At 49.9% G+C, this 24112-nt stretch overlaps 1 protein-coding gene across 5 annotated transcripts in view; it reads left to right on the plus strand.

Annotated features, from left to right (window-relative positions):
• The window catches only part of FOXK2 (forkhead box K2), an 833912-nt gene that overhangs the window by 228093 nt on the left and 581707 nt on the right, over window positions 1-24112 (plus strand). For all 5 annotated transcript variants that reach the window (XM_069654528.1, XM_069654525.1, XM_069654526.1 and 2 more), the window contains one exon: window positions 2737-2931. In XM_069654528.1, the coding sequence (XP_069510629.1) occupies window positions 2737-2931 (195 nt within the window). The remainder of the gene's footprint in view (window positions 1-2736; window positions 2932-24112) is intronic.

The raw sequence follows: 24112 nt of genomic DNA on the forward strand, positions 1-24112 counted from the left end.
GTCTTTGCAATGGGCACTCAAGCTCCAGTGGTCTGTCCCCAGGACCTTCTGTGGTGTGCCGTTGAAGACAATCTGATGAAGGGTGCTCTATTTTGGCTACCCTGGCCGGAGGTGACGATCGTGATGGACGCATCCCTCACGGGATGGCGAGCTCATGCCAACGAGTTGACAGTCAGCGGTCGTTGGTCTCCGTTAGAGTCCATACTACATATCAATCTGTTGGAGCTGAGGGCCATCAGGCTAGCCCTGAAGGCTTTTCTGCCGACTGTGCGAGGGAGGAATGTCCTGATCCTGACATACAACACGGTGGCCATGCACTACCTCAACAAAAAGGGGGGAGGGGCAGGGTCACTTCCTCTGTGCAGGGAGGTGATGCAGCTCTGGTTCTGGGCAACCCAGCAGGAAGTTTCGATCTCGGCAGTCCATCTGGCCGGAGATGAAAACGAGACGGAGGACGCTCTGAGCAGGCAGAGTGCGATCTCTCACGAGTGGGAGTTGGCTCAGGAGATTCTCCTGGAGATCTTTGCCCTTTGGGGGACCCCTCAAGTGGATCTCTTCGCCTCCAGTGTCAACCGGAAGTGCGAGAGGTTCTGCTTGTGGGAATTTCCTCCAAAAGGAGCCTTAGGAGACGCGTTCGTGGTGGAGTGGTCATTCCCACTGCTGTAAGAGTTTCCTCCAGTCCCCGTCATCCCGCAAGTACTGCAGAGATTACGGAGGTTCGGTTTCCGGATGATCCTCATTGCTCTGGCGTGGGCCCGGAGGACTTGGTACCCGGACCTTCTCGTCTTGTCCATCTGCCCTCCGCGTAGTCTTCCCTACCGAGACAATCTGCTCTCACGGGAGGGGGGATTGGGACCTCCCTGAAGACGTGATGGAGGTGTTGCTCTCGGCCAGACAGCCAGCAACAAAGTCTCTGTACCGTTGGTGTAACTTCTACGACTGGTGCAGGGTTAAGAATATGGATCCTTTTGCATGTGACATTCCCATGGTTCTGTCTTTTTTTGCTTTCTTTGGCCCACAGGGGCTTGCAAGTGGGTACTGTTAAAGGTTACTTGGCGGCACTGTCCATATTTAAGCGCTCGTCTGAAGAGTGTTCCCATTTTAAAATGCCTTTCATTTCTCAGTTTCTGAAAGGGCTCACTAATGTGTTCCCTCCGTCACCTTTCCAGGTGCCCGGTTGGGATTTGAACCTTGTTCTCAAGTTTCTGATGGGTGCTCCGTTTGAGCCTTTGCATTCATGCCCTTTGAGACTGTTAACTTATAAAACTGTATTTTTGGTTGCGGTCACTTCTGCTCTCTGAGTGAGTGAGTTACAGGCACTTTCAGTTAAGCCACCCTTCACTGTGTTTCGTAAGGACAGGGTTCTCCTTAGAGTTCGTCCTTCCTTTTTTCTGAAGGTGGTGTCGGAATTCCATTTAGGCCAGAAGGTTGTTCTGCCGGCGTTTTATCCTCCTCCACATCCTGGTAAGGAAGAGGAGAGGCTCCATAGGCGTGATCCTAGGAGAGCGTTCAGCTTTCATATTTCACGCATGTCCCGGGTCCGAGTGGACGATCAACTCTTCATTGGTTATGCTGGAAAGCGTTTGGGAAAGGCTGTGACGAAACAGACTTTGTCTCGCTGGATTATTCTGGCTATTTCTGAGTGTTACTGCTTGGCGGGTAAGGACCCACCGGTCGGCTTGCGGGCTCTTTCTACCAGGGGTATGGCTGCCTCTACTGCCCTACAGAGGGGTGTTCCTATTAGTAACATCTGTGATGCAGCCACCTGGGCTTCGGTACATACTTTTGTACGTCCCTACTCCCTCGATTCCATCCGTGGGCAGGTTCTGGCCTTTCGCAAGGTGGTCCTTTACTCAGAAATTTAGAATGCCCAATCAAATTGCGGTTTTCTAAATTCTTTTCCCACCTCCTTTTATTGGTACTGCTTTGGGAGTCCGACGTATTCCATATCTATGACAGAGGACCAATCCCCTCGAAGAACAAGTTACTCTCTTACCTGGTAACGTTCTTTCGATGGGATGGTCCGACGACTTATTCCATATCGCTCCCTCCCTGCCTTCCCCGCTACACAATTTCTTATGCGATTGCAGTTTACGTTTCCGCAAGGCTTTGTGTGTCAGACTGGCAGAAGACTGGTGCCGCACGTTCTGGGGAAAAAACAACAACTGAGGCTGCGGGCTTCGTGCGTCCTACTTATAACATCCAGTGACGTCGGCCGTTGGAGGAGGTCCTCGAGGGCGGCGTATCGACGCACAGCGCAGGCGCCGAAGATTTTCCGAAGCAGCACAGTTGTGGTGATTATATGTCATAGATATGGAATAGGTCGTCGGACCATCCCATCGAAAGAACGTTACCAGGTAAGAGAGTAACTTGTTCTTCTGTGGCTTTTATCTGCTTGGAATCACATGCGACAACCCAACCGCTCCAACATGGAAAAGCTAAATATTGGGTAACAATCAAACTCACTCAATTAGATATAAATCTGTTCAGGGCAGGAAAACCAACCTTCTTGGGACGTTGACGCGTGAAAGAGTGTGGGTCTTTGTACAGGTGAGATGGCGATATGACGAGAACGCCTGTGTTGATGCCCAGTTAATTAATTATAAAATATGTAATGCTCGGAGCCAATGACTAGATGGCGGACTATGCATAGTCTGGTACAAGTCACGGAAAGAAGATTACTGTTAAAGATTTGTCATTTTTCAAATTCACTAAAGCGCATTTTTATGTTTTCAGATGTACTTTCAGGTTTCCCAGCACAAACATCAAGATCACATTTACAGCTCTGTCCAGTGAAAAGAAGGAGAAGCAAGAAGCCCCAGCATCGCCTGTAAAACCTGTCCAGCCCCAGATGGCTCCTTTAACAATCAACATTCCAGACAACATGGCACACCTCATCAGTCCCCTTCCCTCTCCCACAGGAACCATCAGGTACGTCATCTTGACTAATAAGGTGGCCACATAAATGTGGTGTCTCCAAACAATTTGAGAGAGCGGACAGCTCTCATGTGGGTAACTAGTTAAACGAAAATAAATCCACTTAATCAGATGTTTGATAACAAGCAATAGGGATACTAAGAGTCCAGACGTCGCACTATTTGAGGCCTGTTTGGCCTCGAGACCAATTTTCAGATTTACTAGATACCCCCTTCAAAAGACCACACTGTCTCACCTAGATTCTGCTTGGTTTTTCCCCTCGTCTCTGGGGTTTACCTTAGTCATTTTCCAGTAAAAGGACTGTGCATTTATCTCTTTGAACCCTGTGCAAGTGTTGTGGTAGGCTAAATTATTGCGGGGTAGATTGAGGATTGGTGCAATTTACATTAACATGTAGTTGAGCAAGTAGATTTGAGACTGTAGGCTTGATTAAGAGTATGCCCATGCGCACTTTTAATGCTGGGGTGGCAAAAGGTTATTGAGTTTTAAAATGCAAAGGACTATTCCTTGAAGCCTGTATTTACACACTGTGACGAACCAGGAATGAGACCCAGACAGGACTCATGGTATTGGTTAGTGACCTGTAGTAAACCATAAAGGGGTATGAACATGCCTCACTGTCCCTAATCTAGGAGTTATTTCCCTACCTCAACCAAAGCTAAGGGTCTGTCCTGTGTTAAGAAGTCCAAAGCAAAAATATCCTGTCTTAGAATGCAATGGCTAGGATAGGATTTCAAACTAACTCTAAGGTTCTAAGGGTATTGTCTCTGGCTTGAAAAGTGAACAAATGTTCAAGTTCAACGAAAAGATATAATCCAACTCAATTTCCAAATGGATGATATGCAAGGGTCCTAGCAGTGGCTCCCTTCCCCAGGTTTCTTTCCAAGTAAAAACAAAAGTTCCAAAGAGTAAGCAAGTTCTTTAAAGCCCAAAAGGATTCCTCTCTCCTCCTGGTGTTAGTCCACTCCAGGGGAAGTAACACCCTTCCCCAAGTCTCTTCCACAAACTCTAATTCAAAACTGCAAGGGTATGACTCTTCCTTAGGGTTCCCTTTTCAAAGTAACACAATTTGGGTATGGGTCCCAGACTCTCCAAACACCTGGTATACTCTCCTGCCAGGTTCTTTAGTCCAGCATTTCTTGCATTGACACAGTTCAAATATTCTGTACTGTTGTCACCAAAGCACTGGGTCTCAACCGCACTTTTTTATTTTATTTATTTTTTGTTAAATGTCCAAACACCTGGTATACTCCCCTTCCATGTTCTCTATTCTGGTATTTCTCGTACTCTCACAGTTCCAATATTCAGTATGGCTTTTGTCAAAGTATCAGGTCTTGAACTCACTTTCATTCACCGTCTTTCTTTTATGTCCCAGTGACCCAACATACTTGCTCTGGGTCACCTGACTCAAGTACCTGGCGCTTACCGGTGCATGGTGGAGCTGCCGAAGAGCCCCTCTGGCTTTCTCTAGTGTTCTTTGGGCCTCTTGCAGCCAACATACCGGCGTCCGGCCTCCACTTAATGGGCTTACTGGTTTCATTTGGCAGCTTCCACAACCTTTGTGTCTCCCGCCTAAGTCCTGAGCCCTTTTCAGTGTTTGGGCGGCAAATGCTCCTGTGTCTCTGTGCTGCGATCTCAGTATGGCGAACCAGCTCCTGCAATCCTTCTCTCGCTGTCTCCCATCTCTTCTGTGGGCTCACCGGGTCGGCTTCCCCGGCAGTTACTAGCAGTTTGCTACTCCCATTTACCTTCAGCTGTTCCAGCTTTAAACTGCTGCTTCCAGGAATGGAGTTGTGATGGTTATCAATATGGGTTACCCTTCCCGGCCTGATTCCAACATGGCCGCCGATCCGGCTGCAACACAACCCACAGTCTAGTTGTTCGCCCCTACAATGCACCGCGAGTCTCTCAGGGCACTTCCTTTCCACTTGCATATTGCCAAGCAACGGCAGACTAATGACGCGTTGCTACTCTCGTAGGAGCCTGGTCATCTCAGGGAGGCAACGCACCTTAGCAGCTCTTCCCAGGGTTTTATTCCCCACAAGGGTTTCCCTGGGAGCCTCTCGGTGGACAAGCACCTGCGCCTGTCTACCTGGGTGTTCTCAGGGGGATTTCTAATTACATCTGGAGACGGTATGGAGTTCCTGTATTTACCAGGCCAGTTCCCGGCACCAGTCTTTCCTGTTCTTCAAGCCCAGGGAGGAGGTCTTGTGAGTCTTCCCTGTTTATACTTGGGACAAATATTTCTTTAAACATAACAGGAGTTGCTTGGGGCCAATCAGCTTCCTACAAACACTAGACTGCTTCCTTTGATTCTGGCGAGTCTACAGCATTACACATCCTCTCTACCCTATCTCGGGCTTTATTTTTCTGTTGGTTGCAGAAAAGTGAGGGATTCTGTCAGCAGGCTTTAAGGGTTGTTGAAGGGGGTGATCACAATATGCCATTAAGACACGAGGAATGGAAGGGGGTATTCCTAAAAGAGAAAGGGGGATACCATGTCGTATTTGATGATGCCGGGATCACACCCTGCCACCCGAGAGTCGCCTCCCTTCATGTGATCCTCCCTCAATAGGCAGCCCCAGGGTTAGGATCAGGTAGCGGTTGCCATCCCCTGACCACATGTGGCGAGGTAGCCTCTGGGAAGGGAGTGATGACATCCGATTCATCAATAAAACAAAATCTGAAAAAACAATATGACTAACTGGCTTTGATTTTTCTCAATGAGACAGCTGATTGGCTTGCACAGAAAATACGGAGACACAAGTCGAACTTCAAAATGTGTGATGTCTCCCGAGGCTCGCGTAGTGAAAATAGAAGGAAATATCAAAATCCAGGTTTATTGTACTAACATTAAATCCACAATGTTTCACTGTATTCCATGAGGTCAAGGTTAATAAGGTTAATAATGGATCAACAAAAACATACTTGTACTGCATTCCTTAAGACTTAGGTGTTTTATTCATAGAGCTACCTCAGTGTTTTGGGCCATATTGCATCTCGTAGATTTGTATTTTGGTGCTCGATTAAAGTGCAACTAAATTGTCAAATTAACATGCTGTTTGCATTACAGGGCATGAATGGGTTTGGCCATTCTGGAAAACATTGTATGTGGTTATGAACTTGAGTGCACTTTAACGTGCACTGTATCTTGCATGCTTGTGGGAAACACGTTGGAACAGACACTATAATGGTTGTACATACTTATGTACCTGTTAGTACATGGTGTACGCATCCAACCCCTGTTGTGTCCCAAATGGTCTGCATTTGTTGTATTTTTCAGCATATAGTTATGCATGTTGGTCCATGGCCCATGCTGCTTTTACAATAACCCTAGGAAATACGAGATTAGCTGACTTTCTACAAATAAGGCTTGGCACAAAGGGCTTCCCAGCTAGGTATAACCCCATTCTCGTACTGTCGCATATTTCCATAGGAAGTGCCGGCTAGCTAAAGTGTGCTGGCCCTTCGAGGGAATATGCGAACATTCCCACCTCCACTCAGTGCAGGAAGGCCTTTGCGTTTCTAAATTTCGACGGCCGCACAGGTTATGACATAAAACTTGGCAGATGTCTCCGCCGTGTCTTATTGACGCTACCCGTTCCGTGCTTGCAACAATTTAATTGCGACTACGTGTATGTAGGCAGTTTAGCATCTCATATGAACCATAGTAGAACCTATTCCTTCCTCTCCGTTTCAGTTTAAGCAAATTAAACCCTAGAATCTGTCCGTGTATAACCGTATCCTTAAAGTGGAACCTCGTTTATTGTTAGTTAGGTGAGCAGAACAAAACATAAATCCAAACAGAATAAAGGGCATAGCTTATAGGTCTATAGGCATAATATTTCCAGCATTGAATGTGGAGTAAAAATGAATGCACTGACCACCGAAATCTCATTTAATACATTTTATTAAAAAGTACTACATCTCTTAAACTTACTTCTTCAATGCCACAGTGTAACTATTCTTTTACAACATATAATCACAATTCATATGAGCAGGGGTTGGATTTAAAAAACATTCTCATAGTTACCAAACACATCATGAAACCAATATCAAATGAAACACTAGGATACCTGCCAAACACAAATGCTGTTTGCTATCCAAAGGTGTACTGAACCAAAACCATGTTTCTTTCTCTCAATGCTAGAGAGATGCTAACTGCTAAAGTAAATCACCAAAGAATCTTTCAGTTTAACCACTCAAAGGTAAATAAAACACTTATTCTCAGAGATATACCAGAAAGATGCAACAGTCCAAATGCAATCCAAAAATGCAAAACAATGCAAAGTCGAGCAACTCAACGTAAAGGCATTTAGTACAATCTATAAATACTAGAATATAATTCCAAAATGTAATAAAGGTAGCAAAAATCTAAACGCACGTTTAGAACATTTTGACTTCAATAGAGCTACTCAGCAAACTATTCGATACCCCGTTTCCAATCTGCTTCCCAGCCTCCTGGATGGAGAATGGCAAAACCTTAATTCCCAATTATTGGAAATCCCCTAATTTAGTGGGTTCACATCTTGACTGACAGCAGCTCTGGACCCGGGGATCACAATGCAATCCTAGGAAGCAAGGGTTTTGATTGTCGTCCTCTCCCCCCAAGGAGTGCTCATTAAATAGTTCTGCCCCCATTCCTGCAAATTGGTCACCAGAGTTTGTGTTTTGCAATTCTCCAGCATTGGATCTTTCATGGATTCACATGCTTAGAATATTCCCCGTCAGACTGGGAACCCTCGGTACACTTATAAAGCCGTTTTTCCCTAGGAAAACTTTGACACTTTTGTGTCCTATCCATGTCGTATTTGGGCTGCTCACGCATGCCCTAATAGGACGTGGCGGTATAAATGCCCCGCCCCCGCGGCTCCCTTCAGATTTCAACTGTCTTCCAAAGTAGTGGGATCACCTCGTGGCATCTACTATTTTGTCAAGGTTGTCAAGGTTGTTTGTTGTAGTTTTTTCCTGATGTCTGGAAAAGCTCTGTTCCGCCCGTGCGCTACATGCGGGCTGAAAAGTGTATGAGGGGGATGGACATATGGACTGCATATATTCTGTACACCCTCACCACTCGGCAGACAAGTGCGACTTATGTAAGGGATTCTCCTAAAAAGTCGGCAGTTAGTGGCCTGGTTGAGCGATGGAGCGGGTGCGTACCTGCCTTCCGAGGTAGGCTACACGCGCGGCGTGGCCTCGGCATCAAAATCCTCAGGAGCCCCCTGCCGTTTGGCATCGGCTGAACCCCCGGTGAAGAAACCACGCCCCGCGGAGAAGGGATCTTCAGGAAATCACTCCGCAAGGGAATCTTCACTGAAGAAAACCTCATCATCGTCAAAAAAGGAGAAAAAGGAAGTCGAGATCCTCCTCAGGTCATCACCATAGATCATCCTCGAGTCGAGAGTCTGAGAAGCACAGGTCAGTTAAAAAAAGGCGGGAACGCCTCAGGGAGCTGTGCAGACAACACCGTCGTCGACGGCAGGGCGATCGTCAACTCCCTCACTACCAATGATGCAGTTGGCTTCGTCGGTTGTTATGCCGCAGGTGGTGGCTACGACGACGGCTGGCCCAACTTTAGCCTTGTCGACGGAAATCCCGCAGGAGGCCTGGCGACCGGAGGTATTCGACCCGGTTTTACCGGAATCCTTGCTGCAAAAGGAGGCGGCCTTGTCTGTGTCCTCTGTGGACGAGGAGTGTGAGAGGATAGTTGGGCCTACAGAGCTCAGGTTACAAGGGGTTAGCAAGCTTTACAACCCCTCTTCTTAACCCGCGGTCTGTTATATCACTGGAAGTTCTATCCACGTTGCAGACCTTGTTAAAGAAATTGGACGAGAAATTGCCTCAAGTGGCAGCTCCGACCATATAGACCGTTGATGAACCTGGCCCTTCCTGTCGGTCAACTCCGACGATGTCGACGACTGTACCGGCACGTGAGGACCTCACAGGTGCACGCCCGGAGGAAGGGGAGCTGATGGACTCAGACAGAAGGTCCTTATCGGATGTTTCTTTATCCCCCTCTAGGGATCCAACTTGGGAGTTGGAGGCAGAATTCGAAGCCCCAAGGAGCCCAGCTCAGCTGTCTCCCCCGGACGACATTGGGTCGTTCCATGCCATGATGAGAAAAGCGTGTACCGAATTCGGATTGGCTCACGAGGAATAGAAAAAAGACTGTTTTCTATTCGTTCACATGGGAAAGAGATGGAGGTCGGTGTTCTCAGTACCCATCCTGGATCATGTCTGGCAGGAGGGTTTATAGACGATGCATCATCCTTTCTCGGAGCCCGCAATAAAAGGCAGGCTAGAGAAGAAATGTAAGGCTCCAGAATCCACCCCAAAATGTCTGTCCTCCCAACCAGCCCCAGAGTCGGTGATGTCAGCGGCTGCGGAGTGAAAAGCAAAGTCCCAGCACAAATGCACGACTCCTCCGGAGAATGAGGCCAGGAGGCAAGATGCCTTTGGGAAGAAGGTGTTGTCAGTGGGGGAAATGACGGTGAAGGTGGCCAACTCTCTGGCTATAATGGCCAGGTATGATAGAGAAATGTGCCACCGGTTGGCACCCATACTAAAACATCTCCCAGAAGAACACAGGAAAGCAGCAATGTTACTCGTCCGAGAAGTTGAAGAGGCCTCAAATCATTCAATAAACAACGCTATGGACCTTGCAGAATCAGGATATAAGCAAGTCAACAACGGGGTGGTTCTACGGAGACAAGCGTGGCTTAAATGCACCAACTTTAGACCGGAGGTGCAATATAAGTTGCTGATATGCCCTTTGAGGGAGACCTTCTGTTAGGCAAAAAGGTGGATGAGGCCTTAAAGGGCATGAAGGAGGACTCTGACACGGCGTGTTCTTTGGGTGCCCTCCAGAGTAGAAGGCATTTTCGTTCTTTTCGCCCCTTTAGGGGAGCATCAGGGAACTCCCGATTCTCAACATCAAGGGACAGGTCTTTCAATAGGCCGGCGTACTCCTTGCAGGGCTACAGATGGGCTTCTCAAGCCGCGAAAACGCAGAGACTACCAGACCTCCAGGAAGAGGACGGACTACTAGTCGTTGAGAGATAAGCAGACCAAAGACCAGCAATGACGGGAGTCAGAACGTCCTGGGAGGCAGGGTATCGCATTGTGTCGACGAATGGTAGCAAATAACCATGGATAAGTGGGTGCTGGACACTGTAAGGTTGGGCCATTCCCTGCAACCCTCTGCATGTTCCACCAGTGTTTTTTGGCTCAACCCCACCTGAGCGTGTTGCAACAGGAGGTAGGGCTTATGCTACAAAAAGGAGCTATAGAATTGGTTCCTGCATCACACAGGGGTCAAGGGGTTTATTCCCGATACTTCTTAGTGAAAAAGCCAAATGGAAATTGGCGTCCCATTCTCGACCTTCGCGACCTCAACAAAGCGTTGAAAAGCCTAAAATTCAAGATGCTCACACTCCAGGAAGTGATCCGGTCTGTCCAAGAAGGGGATTTTCTGGCATCGCTGGACCTTCAAGACGCGTACTTCCACATACCAATGCGTCTGACACAAAGTTACTAAGGTTTGTGGTAGGACAGACCCACTACCAGTTCACAGTGCTTCCTTTTGGACTAAAATCCTCTCCCAGGACGTTCATGAAATGTTTAGCTCCAGTTGCAGCATGGTTGAGAAAGCAAGGCCATTACGTGTACCCGTATCTCGACAACTGGTTGGTAAGGGGATCCTCCCCTATGGCGACACAAACAAGTTTGCAAGCCACCATGCAACTTTTACGACGGCTGGGATTTTCAATAAACTTCGAGAAGTCTTTGCTGACTCCGTCGAGAAACTTAGTGTTCTTGGGAGCGCAGTTTGAAACCCAGTCGGGGTTGATGAGGCCATCCGTCTACAGAATCCACAGACTCAATCAGCTAGCAAGTCGGTGGAGGATCAATACCAGAGTATCGGTGAGGAAATATATGTCGATACTGGGCGCTATGGCGTCGTGCATTCCTCTGAACAACTGCCGCCTTTTCATGAGGCCAATTCAGGAGTTCCTGGCGGACCGGTGGACCCAAACCCAAGGACTCTGGTCAGACAAACTGGTCGTCGACGACGACGAGCTCCTAAGCGCTCTTTGATTGTGGCAGAGCTTTCAGAACCTATCCAGGGGGGTACCCCTGTAGGAACCAGAATTTTGCGTGACCTTTGTGATGGACGTGTCGCTGACGGGTTGGGGAGCACATATGGGCACTTTCCAGACGCAAGGTCGATGGTCTCCGAGGGAGTCGCTCCTGCACATCAACGTTCTGGAGTTGAGGGCATTGCGCTGGGCCCGGAAATCTTTCCTACCACACATAGAGGGCTCGGTCATGAGAATATTGCCAGACAACACGACAGCAATGTTTTACTTGAGAAAACAAGGAGGCACGTGATCCAGAACCCTTTCCACCGAGGCTCAGAGTATGGCAATGGGCTCTGAAGCACAATATAACCATCGTAGCTCACCATCTCCCTGGAGTAAGGAACGAGCAAGCGGACTTCCTCAGCAGGAAAATGGACCAAATACACGAATGGGAGATGGACAGTCTTCAGTTATCGAAGATCTTCAAGAAGTGGGGGCAACCTCATCTTGTTCTCCTTTGTTGCAAAGAGATCCCGAAGTGTGAACTATACGCCAGGAGGTGGCCACAGAGGGGCTCGCTGGGGGAGGCGTTCTCCTTCCCGTGGACGGACAAGTTTCTCTACACCCCCCCGCCCAATTTCCTCTCACACGGAGAACCCTGCAATGGATTTGCAGATACAGGTGTCGAGTCATCCTAGTGGCTCTGTATTGGCCGAGGCAGGCGTGGGTTTCCGACATGCTTCAACTGTCAATAGAGCAGCTGATAACATTTCGGAAAGCCCCGAACCTCCTGTCCCGGGACAAAGGGACAGTGTGGCATCACGACCCAGACAGTCTCAATGTCACAGCTTGGCTCCTGACTTTTCGGAGTTTGGTACCCTGAGTATCTCGTTGGATTGTCGGAGAATCCTGCAGGCTGCATTGGCCCCCTCCACGAACAAGTCGTATGCATGCAAGTGGAGGAGATTCTGTGAGTGGTGTCAGTCAGCCGGGATTGCACCCCCTTCAATAGAACTCCGGAACAACTTCTCCCATATCTGCTGAATTTGGCAGAGAGCGGATTGTCTTTTTCGTCGATAAAGGTACACCTGGCGGCCATCTCAAGGTTCACGAGGAAAAGGCAGTCGTCTCCCTTGTTTAGTGATAGGCTGATAAAGCACTTCATGAGGGGTCTATTCCGTACATTCCCGGCGATTAAGCACTTTCCACCAACTTGGTGTTAGCGGGGCTAATGAAAACTCCCTTTGAACCGATGGCTTCCTCGTCTATGAAGTTCTTATCGTGGAAGTTGGCTTTTCTAATAGCTATTACGTCAGCTCGACGGCTCTCAGAGATACAAGCATTGGTCATAGATCCGCCGTACCTGAGGTTCTTTAAGGACAAAGTGGTGCTGTCGACTAATCCTCATTTTATTCCAAAAGTTCCTACTGTTTATGGTAAACATTTGTCAACTGTTCTACCTACCTTTTTCGCAACTCCTTCATCGGCTGCGGAAAAGGCCCTCCATACTTTGGGCGTGAAGAGAGCTCTGAAATTCTACCTTCATCGGTCTCAGCAAATCAGGACTACGCAACAACTGTTTGTGGCTTATGGTCCATCGACGAGAGGAAAGGCAATCTCAAAACAAGGACTAGCTAGATGGGTCTCGTCGACAATTGCTTTTTGTCGCTCCAAGGCGGGAAAACCGCTAGAGGGTCGCCCGAGAGCTCATTCCACGAGATCAACTTCGTCCTCGGCGGCGCTGTGGGCAGGGATTCCGCTGACAGACATTTGCCAAGCGGCGTCCTGGTCGGTGCCACACACGTTTACCCGCCATTATTGCCTTGAATGGCAACATGCGGACGATGTGCAGATGGGAAGAGCAGTCTTGCGCCATCTGTTTCAGTAAGGTAAGCCCTGTCCAGGGGGGAAATGACGATATATGTGTATGTGTATATATTGGTATAGAAAGTGTGTGCTCATAATAATGTTGGTTGCATTCACACCGGCATATCGGAGTTACTGCTGTGCAATCTATTCTAAGCATGTGAATCCATGAAAGATCCAATGCTGGAGAAGGGAATAGTTTCTTACCTGTAACTCCATTTCTCCAGCATTGGTATCTTTCATGGATTCACATGCGCCCGCCGTCCTCCCCTTAATGCAATGTACATGCTGTATCCCCCCATGCTACTTGGTAGGGGTTAAAATCTGAAGGGAGCCGCGGGGGCGGGGCATTTATACCGCCACGTCCTATTGGGGCATGCGTGAGCAGCCCAAAAACGACGTGGATAGGACACAAGTGTCGCCGTTTTCCTAGGGGAAAACGGCTTTAGAAGTGTACCAAGGTTTCCCAGTCTGACGACGGAGAATATTCTAAGCATGTGAATCCATGAAAGATACCAATGCTGGAGAAATCGAGTTACAGGTAAGAAACTATTCCTTTCCTCATTACTGAGGACATTTCTGATAGAACTCCCAGCCACTTGCATTCCACAATCCGAGTGTGACCGTTGCTGGGGACTTCAGTATGGGTGCCTGGATCTGAAGGATGTATTCTTTTTCCTGCCTGACATTCTGCTGTAACTGAAGAAATAGAGTACATTTCCCTTTTGTACTTACTCACTCAGGGTGGTTCCTGCATGTTGTCTGCATACCTGAAAACATCCTTTTGGTGACAGATGTAAAAAGGACCCCTGGAGATGTTTTCCTGCCTGGAATGCAGCTAATGGAAGGAGGACCAATCTGGCTTATTAAATGGAGCGAGGAAAGATTTGTTGCAGCGTCTTGAAGGGAGTTCCACGTCGCCCAGGAGGATGCTAGATATTGGATATGCCGTGGTCTGTCAGGAGGCGTCTGGCTTTGTTTTCTGTGGTTCGAGAGTGGCAGAGAGATGCTTCAGAGTTTATAGTGCTACAGTCCGGCAGCATCCTTGGGCTGACTTGCTGTGCCCAGTGCGCGGTATGGCTTTATGTCGCTGGGACATGTTGGGACTTGGGTCTTAGGCTGTGCAGAGGTAGGACCGTGCATGCTGGGGGGGGTTCGGTTGGGACCATCGTTTGGCAGGAGATGTGCTCGGCTCTGGTACCTGACTGCTAATGACGTCCGTGTCCTCACTGCAAAGTATGGTGTACAACAGGGGAATTTTTCATGATGTCGGAAAGGTGGATGAGGAACTTTATGGCAGTTGCGAGAGCAGATTTGAGAAATTAACCTACTGACGTCCTCCTTACGTGATGTGGTCACACTATGGCTGTGTTGACGGACGTGGCAGCGAGTGAGGAGATTGAACATCTTCATGGAGGTGCTTCATTTTGGAGTGATGTGGTGGCTAGATGTAGCATTGAATGAGTGACATAGCACTGAAGAGGTTTATATGGTGTTGTCACCTTTACGTTTCGTTATGAGGGTGCGCCTCATGCTGTATCTGTTTCTGTTTCTTTTGACTTTGACTTTGTTAACGTGAAGCAGTAGTGATGGCATGCTAAAATGTAAAGTATTTGAAGTCGCGTAATGGTTGTTACTAGTTCCCCTCCGAGAAACAGACCATTGGTTGCTAGGGCCATTTCTCAGATGGCAAATGGCTGCTTCAGTGTGAGTAGGCTAGTTCTCAATAGAGAATTGGCCCGTTTTGCCCTTAGTGGCCAAGTGCTGCTTAATAATGGGAAATGGCCTACTCACACTGAGAAGGCTAGTTCCCATTAGACGTGAGTGGGCTAGTTCCCATTAGACGAGAGGACCTTTCTGTTTGGCAGAATCCAGGGCAGTTCCCTTAGGGAGCACTACCCCAGATGAGGACTACAGGTGAGAGCAATAAATCCCCTTTTGTATCAGTCTCTACCACAAAGATTTATTTGGTAGCTGTGGCTGAGCAGTCAGACTTCTCAAGAGGGAGATGAGCATTATTCAGGGTTGACACAATAGGTAATACAGTACTATGGAAGGAAACACTGACCAAAGTTTTGGATTAAAAAAGCGAATATATATTTATTATATACACTTCTAAGTCAACACATAGATCACAGTTAATAAAGTTAAGTTAAGTCAAAAGAAAAGCATATACATCTCCCTATTCAATTGTAGACATGTTTGCGGTAGAGTGAAAACTGAGCAAAACGGCACAGTGAAAACCAACTACAAATGGCACTCTAACAATTCAACGAAAGGAAGGGAAAGTAAAAGTTGAGTTGAAATATCTTCACACACCCCCTAGCAACACTTCCCTGAAGTTTGGTGGACAAGTAACACACAGTAACACCTTAACCAAAAGATAAGTGAATGAAAACTGAGCAAAATGGCACTCCACAGGTTAAAACGGGAAGAGGGGGTTTAGAAGATTTCAGTGCATCAAAACATTTCTCATTGAAAACTAATCTAGTGAGAGCAGATCTAACAAATCAGCCAAAGTCAATAGGCCTGAACCAGAGTCAGTGGTACAGGACCAAGAGCTTAGGAGCAATAATGTTCTTGTAGCTGCAGTCAAGTCTTTAGTTGAAAACTTTTGAAGAGGTAGATGCAAGGCGAAGGACAATGTTGAGAGAGAGCGGCCGACCCCACAAGTAGTTGAAGGATTTCGAACACCTTTAGGGCTACCACAGAGAAAGGGCGGCCTGGCCGAACAATGTACCTTAAACGTGGAGAAGTGGCTCCTGCGGTGGCCGTTGTCCCTGGTAGTTCCTGCAGGTCGAGGGGTCAAAAAGAGGAAGAGAGGCTCTCGTTGTGGAGGAAGGTTCGAGTCGCTGCACTACCCAGGGATGAAACCAGCCGCGGTGCTGCCAAACGAAGTTTAAAAGGTACGCTCCTTTTAATCGCGGTCCGGGTTGATAGTTGCCTGGCTATCCGGTCTCCAAGTGCGGGGAACTGTCGATTCGATCAAGGCAGGTCCGAGGATGCGATGGGCAAACTGGTTGACCCCACCAGCTCAAGGGAAGGAGGCACTTCGCTGAAGATCTCCTCTCGTTGTGTAGAAGAAAAGTGGTGAGATGATCCAGCAGGGCTTCACCGGCGGTGTAGATGCTGAAGATGTCTCTGGTTTCTCGTCCCTTCAGTTCCGTAGTTCCAGTGGCGACGTCTTGCTCTTCCAGTCTTTGGGACCCTGCTTTTATGCAGAAAGAGACCCATTCATACAGCCTAGCTGTCACTCACGCAGTGGAGTGGTCTTCTTGGCGGAGACCCTCCAGCCTATCAGGTTAGAGTGCGACCTGATTTGCTGTGGAAACTCTGTCCAGGGGTTCTACTCCCCCTCCCAAACAGACCCACCCCAGACTCAGTGGTGCCAAAAGGAGGGCTTCTCAGCAGAAGCCAGCCAAAAGGACAAACAAAGGATCCCCGACCTGGGTTAGGAAAATGGAGTAAGACTCAAGAAAGAAGTTTTATCAAAGTTCTGGCAAATAAAACCTACCGGAGTAAAGTTAATAATAAAATAGACCGGCGGTACGTTGGAGGCTGTCAGAAAAAGTGGTAGCCTCGAACAATGGGAAAATCCCATAGAGAAATATTTGCGGTCGAATATAAAAGGTAGTAACCACTGCCACCTGCCAGAAGCTTTGTAGAGGGGGACTTTGTTACCCTCTCGAAAATGAACATGGGGGAAAAATTATTAACCCCTTCCAGTACTTCTATATTAAGATGGGGTGCACTGGTTAAGTTCATAAAAATCGACTAGTAAAGTCAATGGGGACTTTACATGCCCTGGGAGACAGTAGTCGGTCCCAGGGTATGGAGTCTGTTTGGGCGTCGCTACGACACCCCTGTGTTACTGCACGGAGGGTGCTGTGTAAAACATGTGCATAAAGATGGTTCCTATGGGTGAGAGAAAAGATCCCATAGGCATTAAACACAAACATAGCCTAGAACACACATAGCAAAAATGCCACAGAGTGGGAAAAAGAGTCTCACTCTTAGCAGGTAAAAAGAAATAAACCCTTCAAATCCAGCAAAGCTGCTGGGGGACTCTACAGGTAAGGGAAATTAGCCATGAAATGAGACTTCTCCCTAACACTTTCTGCCTCTCCAGGTCGGAGGGCGGTTTCTCTAATGGGAAATAGCTGCTTCAGTGTGAGTGGGCTAGTTCCCATTCAACGAGGGGACCTCTTGCTCTCGTCCCGAATGTACTCTGGCTGATAATGTTCAAAACAACACTTTATAGCCAACCCTCACAGTGCTGTAACAAACGCCTCAATGGTCTCAAAATATTTCTGTTGTCTGATGGCAAATTGATAACAAATCAAAATGTTATTCCCCTTCACCTCTTAATGCTTGTCCAGTTGTCCATCCCGACCTCGACAATGAAACAGTGCCTTTCTTTTTTCTCAAATAATTAGGACCATATATCGCCAACATATACTTCTAGAATCTTTCTCCAGCATGGGATCTGGCATGGATTCACATGCTCGTGAATATTCCCCGTCGTCAGGCTGGGAATCCTCAGTAAAGAAAAAATCAGTTTCAGTTTCACTTCTGAACTGTCTTTCTCCCAACAACCAATCACTGGTCTCTGGGGTCATACTGCCCCCAGCCAACGACTGCCTTCTACCTAAGCCCCTCCTCTGGCAGCCATCTTCAGATTTTTACCGCACGGTAGAGTGGTGGGATTCCTTGTGATTAGCTCTCTGGCTTTTTACTGTGTTTTGCACTTTTTCTTGGAGTTTACTCTATTTTTTCGGTCAATCGAGCCTCAAGCTCCATCGATCCATCATCCAACTAACGGAGACCCGTTTTTCGGAACTTTCTATACCCCTCAAGCGCGATTTATTGTCGAGTTCCCTTCTTTGAGGATTCTGGAAGATTCTTTTGAGGCCTACTCCGAGTGGACATGGCTGAAGGTAAAGGAGACTCAACGCCTCTGTTCAGGATCTGCACTGGATGTGGACTATGGAACCTTTTCCCGGACGATGGGCACTCCCTGTGCCTTTACTGCCTACATTCCGACCAAACGCACGTGGAGACCACCTGTGCGTTCTGCATGGATATCGTGCCTCGCACCATGAAGGACTGTCGCAAGCGGCTTGCTGAGTGGCTCCAGACGAACATCCCTGGGCAGCAAGCCTCACCCAGAAAGAGGAAATCTGAGCTGTCTTCTAAGACCTTTGAGGGCGCTCCAGCGATGGGCTCCAACCTAAGGCAAAGCACCGCGGGCACCAGGAGCGCCGTTGGGACGGGCTCCTCGGCGGCCAGGTCGGGAACAGCGTCTCCGGCACCCTCGACCACGAGCCAATGCTCCGGGTCAGCGAAGAAGAGCAAGTCGGACCATCCGGGTAAACCTCTGGAGAAGTCCCAGCCGATTCCGACGGAGAAAGCCAAGGTGGAGCGGGGAGCTGACCTTCTCGCACCGGTGAAGCCCTCAAGCGCGCGCCCAATGTCGTGAAGGCCCAGCTTCCCTTGAAGGAGTGGTGGCGTTTCTAGCGAAGGCCGCGGATGCAGATTCGCAGGAGGCGGCCCCTAAGACGAGAGTTTCCCTGCCTGCTCGGACGGAATCATCTTTTCTACCCATTGAGAAGACACCGGTGAAGAAGATGCCGATCATCTCCCCTAGACCGTCACCGCTGGTGGAGCAGAAGGGGGGGGAGAGAAACGGTAGTCCTGCAGGGCTCAGACATCTCATCCGAGGAGCTTTCCGGTCTGAAGGCCGTACTGGATAAGAAGTTCGAGGCCAGGTTCTATGGGAAGGACCCGGGCGAAGCGGATCTGGAGAGCAGCGAGAAAACAAACGAGGAGCAGCAGGGCGGTGAGGAGCCCAGAGGACATCCCGCCACTTCCACCGTTCCCCTTGCAGCCACCACAGCAATCTCCACCACCGCCAGCTGACGTGTCGGCGGACATCCTACAGGCACTACACACCTTGTGCTCAGAGATCTGGACAAGGACATCCCGCGGCACCTGGGCCGTCAGGGGAACCCCCTGTCAAGAGAAACATCCTCCACCTGCTTGCCATCCTTCGCCGCCATCCCCTTCTCCGATGGACGAGACGGAACCGGATACAGCGACGGGTACGGACGACTACGACTGAGTGGACCTCCCGTCACCAGTGCCCAGGGCCTCACCGCCCGACGAGATTGGCTCTGGCTACCGGAGAAGTCGTTGCACATCAATATTCTGGAGCTACAGGCCGTGTTTTGGGCCCGCAAGTCTTTACTTCCGTCCCTCAAGGGCAAGGTGGTGAATGATCACTGGGGCCTTGGAAATGTTTCAGCTGGCCCCCGAGGAGAAGGAAGTAGGCTTCCTGTACCAGCGCCGGGAGGCCAAGAGGTAGACTGTGGTTTTGATCCCTCTATTGGACGACATTTGGGACAAGCGGCTGTCCCTTATGAAGAACCTGTCCTCTGCCCCGGCGAAGAGGGACCGGTACGAGAAGAAGTACAGAGTGCCGGACTCTGTGCCAAGAGTCTCAGATCCCAACCGTCCCCAGACTCGGTGGTCTCGGCACAAATAGGTCCTCCGGATCTTCGGTGTCAATGTCCTCTCCCATCCCCCCACCCCCTTGTAAATCCCCCCCCCCCCCCAGGACAGTGAGGGAAAGAAACTGGACGCCCGCCATGGGGCGACGGATCATCTCGTCCGCTGCGACGCCCATCAATGCGGCCAATGCCGTTATGACAGGGAGCTGTGGTCCCCCCCCTGGCTTCTTTCCCGACAAGAGAGCGGAAGCGCTGGAGATCCTGCAAGAAGGCGAGGTGGCATCGGACCATGCCATCACGGTGGCCATGGACATCGCCGACACAGGATTCCGTCAGATGGGCAACAGCGTTTGCCTTCGTCTGCAGGGTTGGTTGAGGGCCACTAGCTTCCGCCAGGATGTACAGTTGATGGTATTTGACATGCCCTTCGACGGAGACAACTTATTCAGCAAGACTGTGGACGAGTCTCTTAAGGCCATCAAGGCGGATACCGAGACGGCTCAGGCGTTGGGCACGATCCAGCAGCGACGGCCATCCTTTCGGACTTCCGGAGCAAAGTCCCAGGTGTACTCTAAAGGTTTTGGTGGCGGCTCATCATCCTATCGTCACCCGTACCACTCTTAGGCTCAGGAAGCCTACAGGGACTGCAGCAAGCTCCAGAGGAGGTCGCCGTCATCGCCAAGGTCCCAAAGGTGGCGCCCCCATGGCGAAGCTAGATTGAACCAGCCGTGATGTCGGGCCCCCACCTGTGCGAAGTCCATCTCCACTGACTGTTGGGTGCTGGACTCCCTGGCCCACGGGCACCCCCTGGAAGTGCCCGTGCATTCCACCGGTGGCCAGGAAGAAAAACAACATCCCTCAACTCCTGCTGGAGGTACGGGCCATGCTGAAGAAGGGCGCGATAGAACTCGCCCCAAAAAGGCTCCGGGGCTCCGGAGTGTACTCCCAGTACTTCCTCGACAGAAAGAAGACGGGCGGTTGGAGACCCATACTAGACATCCGCTGCCTCAACAAGTACATCCGGTCTCCGAAGTTTTGGATGGTCACCCTTCAGCACGTGCTGGGACAATTGGAAGAAGGGGATTTCCCATTGTCGCTGGACCTGGAGGATGCTCATTTCCACCTCCCCATTCACAAGGGACACCACAGGTTTCTGCTCTTCGTGGTACAAGGACAGCATTTCAAATTCAAGGCCCTCCCCTTCGGATTGAAGTCGGCACCAAGGGTTTTCACCAAGTGTGTATGGCGCCAGTGGCGGTTTGGTTGTGCCTGCAGGGGATTCACGTCTACCCCTACCTGGGCGATTGGCTCATCCGAGCGAAGTCTAGAGAGACTGCTGTCGAGCACACAGCGGGGAGTCTGTCCGGCTACTCATGGAACTGGGGTTCTCGATAAAGTTTGCAAAGTCCTGCTTGGTGCCATCGCAGGACGCGCTGTTTCTGGGGAACCCGGCTCAACAGTGTCGTGCCTGGCGTCCCCGTCGGAAGAGAGATTATCGGCCATCCTGGGCAAGGTGCAACGGCTGTTGACCCGGAAGATCGCAAGGTTGAGGTCCATCAAGTCCCTCGTCGGCATGTCATTGTATACCTTGTGCGCCTGTGCAAGCTGCGGATGCGACTGCTGCAGGAGTTCCTCGACGCCCGTTGGATCCAGGTATCGCATGCTTCCGGCAGATGCAGATCTTCTCTGAGAGGTTCCGTCGAGCGATAAGGTGGTGGGGGTGTCCGCGCGTCTGCCGGCGGGTGCGGATTTCCAGACCCCTCATCAGGAGATGGTCACGACAGACTCATCCCTGGAGGGATGTAGTGCGCACTCCGGTTGTCTCCACGCAAGAGGCCTGTGGCTACCGGAGAAGTCGTTGCACATCAATGTTCTGGAGCTACAGGCCGTGTTTTGGGCCCTCAATTCTTTTCTTCCGTCCCTCAAGGGCAGGTGGTGCAGATCTTCACAGACAACACCACCACAATGTTTTGCATCCGGAAGCAGGGGGGCACCAGATCCCCAGAACTCTCCAAAGAGGTGCTGGACCTATGGCGATGGGCCGTCGCCCAAGAGATGTTCCTCGTCCCATTTCATCAGGGAGGAGTGAAACACAGTGGCCGACTCTCTCAGCAGGGAACTGTGCTCGTGCCACGAGTGGGAGCTTCCGCAGGACCAAGTGGATCTTATATTCCGAAGATGGGGGCGACGAAGGCAAAGTGCGCAGGTTCGCCAGCAGGTTTCCCCAGCCGGGGAGCTTGGGGGGGATGCATTCTCCTTCCCCTGGGACGGCCTGTTTCTCTATGCGTTACCCCCGTTGCCGTTGCTTCTGCGACTCATCAATCAACTCAGACGGTCCCGGTGCAGGATGATTCTCGTCGTACCGCCATGGCCGAGGCAGATATGGTACCTGGACCTTCTGGGCATGTCGGCGTCTCCTCCAGTCAAGCTTCCGGCGGATGCAGATCTTCTCGCCAGGGAAGGAGACACGATTCTGCACCACGACCCAGGGTCGCTGAACTTGCAGGCCTGGCTTCTGCAGCGCTAAAGTTTGGTGGATACGATCTTCCGGCAGAATGCAAGGAAGTGCTTTGTCGACACTGAAATGCTACAGACATAAGTGGAAGAAGTTTGCCGTCTGGTGCCGCGCACAGAAACTCGACCCTCTACGGATAACGGCTCAGCAGGTGCTGCAGTACTTACTGTCGCTGGCCAAGCCAGGGTTGGCTCATGCTTCCATCAATGTTCATCTGATGGCTATCTCCCGCTACACCAGAACTCCGGGGCGGTCGTTGTTATGGTCACACCGCCTGATCAAGGAATTCATAAAAGGACTTTTCAGTTCGTTCCCATCGGTGAAGGCCCCGGCATGGGAGTTCATTGTGGTGCTGACTAGGCTCATGGGTCCCCCGTTCGAGCCTATGCATTCGGCACTGCTGAAGTTTTTATCGTCAAACAGAGTTTCTTGTGGCCATCACCGCCGCGCGACGAGTTGGAGAGATTCGGGCTCTCTTGTAAACCACATTACTTGACATTCCACCTGAGACGAGGGTGGTGCTGCGGACGCACCCCTCCTTCATGCCCAAGGTGGCGTCGGACTTCCATCTCAACAAGCCCTTGGGGTTACCTGTTTTCTTCCCGTCGCCGGCTGATAGGACTTTGCACTCGCTTGATGTCGCTAGAGAGCTGAAGTTCTACGTGAACCGCACAAAGTGTTTGCGGAAGACATCACAAAGTTTGTGAACTTTGGCCCTGTGAACCAAGGGAAGGCCCTCACCAAGGCTTCCATTTCCAGGTGGCTCTTTGGCTGCATCACCCATTGTCACCGGTTGGCAAACCGACCGTTACCTGGCTGTCCGAGAGCCCATTCGACCAGAGTGATCGCTGCAAATACGGCGTTCCTGTCAGGTGTGCCCTTGCTGGACATCTGCAGGGCTGCTACGTGGAGGTCGACACACATCTTCACGAAATTTTACTGCGTCGACCGGGATTCCAGGGAGGAGTCCAGAGTCGGCCAAGCAGTGCTGCGCAACCTGTTCGCTTGAAGGTGAGCTTGGTGAGGAGGTAAGAGATGCTTAATGTTGAGTCTTGCCACCTCCTGTGGTTGTGCATGTGTGTACTGCTATGCATCTTTTATTTACGAGCATGTGAATCCATGCCAGACCCCATGTTGGAGAAGGAACAAGTTACTTACCTGTAACTGTTGTTCTCCAGCATGGGTCTGGCATGGATTTACATGCAAACCCTCCCGCCTACCCCTCTTTGCGGCTCGTCTCTTGGTCCTAATGCTACTTTACGCGCTACCAAATCTGAAGATGGCTGCCAGAGGGAGGGGCTTAGAAAGAGGGCAGTCATTGGCTGGGGGCAGTATGACCCAGATACCAGTGATTGGTTAGGAGAAATACAGTTCAGAAGTGAAACTGATTATATCTTTACCGAGGATTCCCAGTCTGACGACCGTGAATATTCATGAGCATGTGAATCCATGCCAGACCCATCCTGTAGAACAGTTGCAGGTAAGTAACTTGTTCCTTCTTTCCATTTAATACTCTAGGACTAACCCAGTGCCTGGTATATTTGCCATAATCTTTGAATTTGTTTCTGTTGCTTCCCTATTTTCGTGCCCTTGGAATTTGTCCCCTTGTTCACAGGGACAATGGTCTAATCTCCCTTTTTTAAGGTGCAATGAAAAAAACCCTCTCAGAGTAACGGCTAATTGTGCTACGGCATGCTTCTTTCTTTGTGTGGAAGGGTTTCCTTTGGTCACTACACTGCATGTGGGACGGCACTGCACGGAGCGCAGTGCCCACAGTGAAGGCCTTCAGCTTGTTACATAGCTAAGCAACAGACATTTCAACTCCTTATGTCTCAAATTGCCAGGTAACAACTGGCAACACCGGACGGTGCGTCCTTGGATCACGTTTTCTATTGTGTGCATGCACGGCTATGCTGCTAGTGGGCTTCCTGTGTCCTCATAGGCTCACGCACAGCCCATATACTCCCCAATACAGGCCTAGAGAGTCCCAATGTGCCACCATTCGACTGCGCAGCTGAGCCAGGGCAACCACAATCGATGGCAAGTGCAGGCTCTTTGCCATTGCCGCAACTCATCACCAGTTAAGCAAGTGAACCAGGACACAGCCAGTATGTGTGACTTGGTTCATCTTTATGCGGTAACAACTGTCCCCACCCTTGCATCAACCATCGTACTACTTGCCTTGCATTCTCTTGTAGTGTTCA

The sequence above is a fragment of the Ambystoma mexicanum genome, chromosome 3q, assembly GCF_040938575.1.
Source record: "Ambystoma mexicanum isolate Mex_15411 chromosome 3q, UKY_AmexF1_1, whole genome shotgun sequence".
NCBI classification, from domain to species: Eukaryota; Metazoa; Chordata; class Amphibia; order Caudata; family Ambystomatidae; genus Ambystoma; species Ambystoma mexicanum.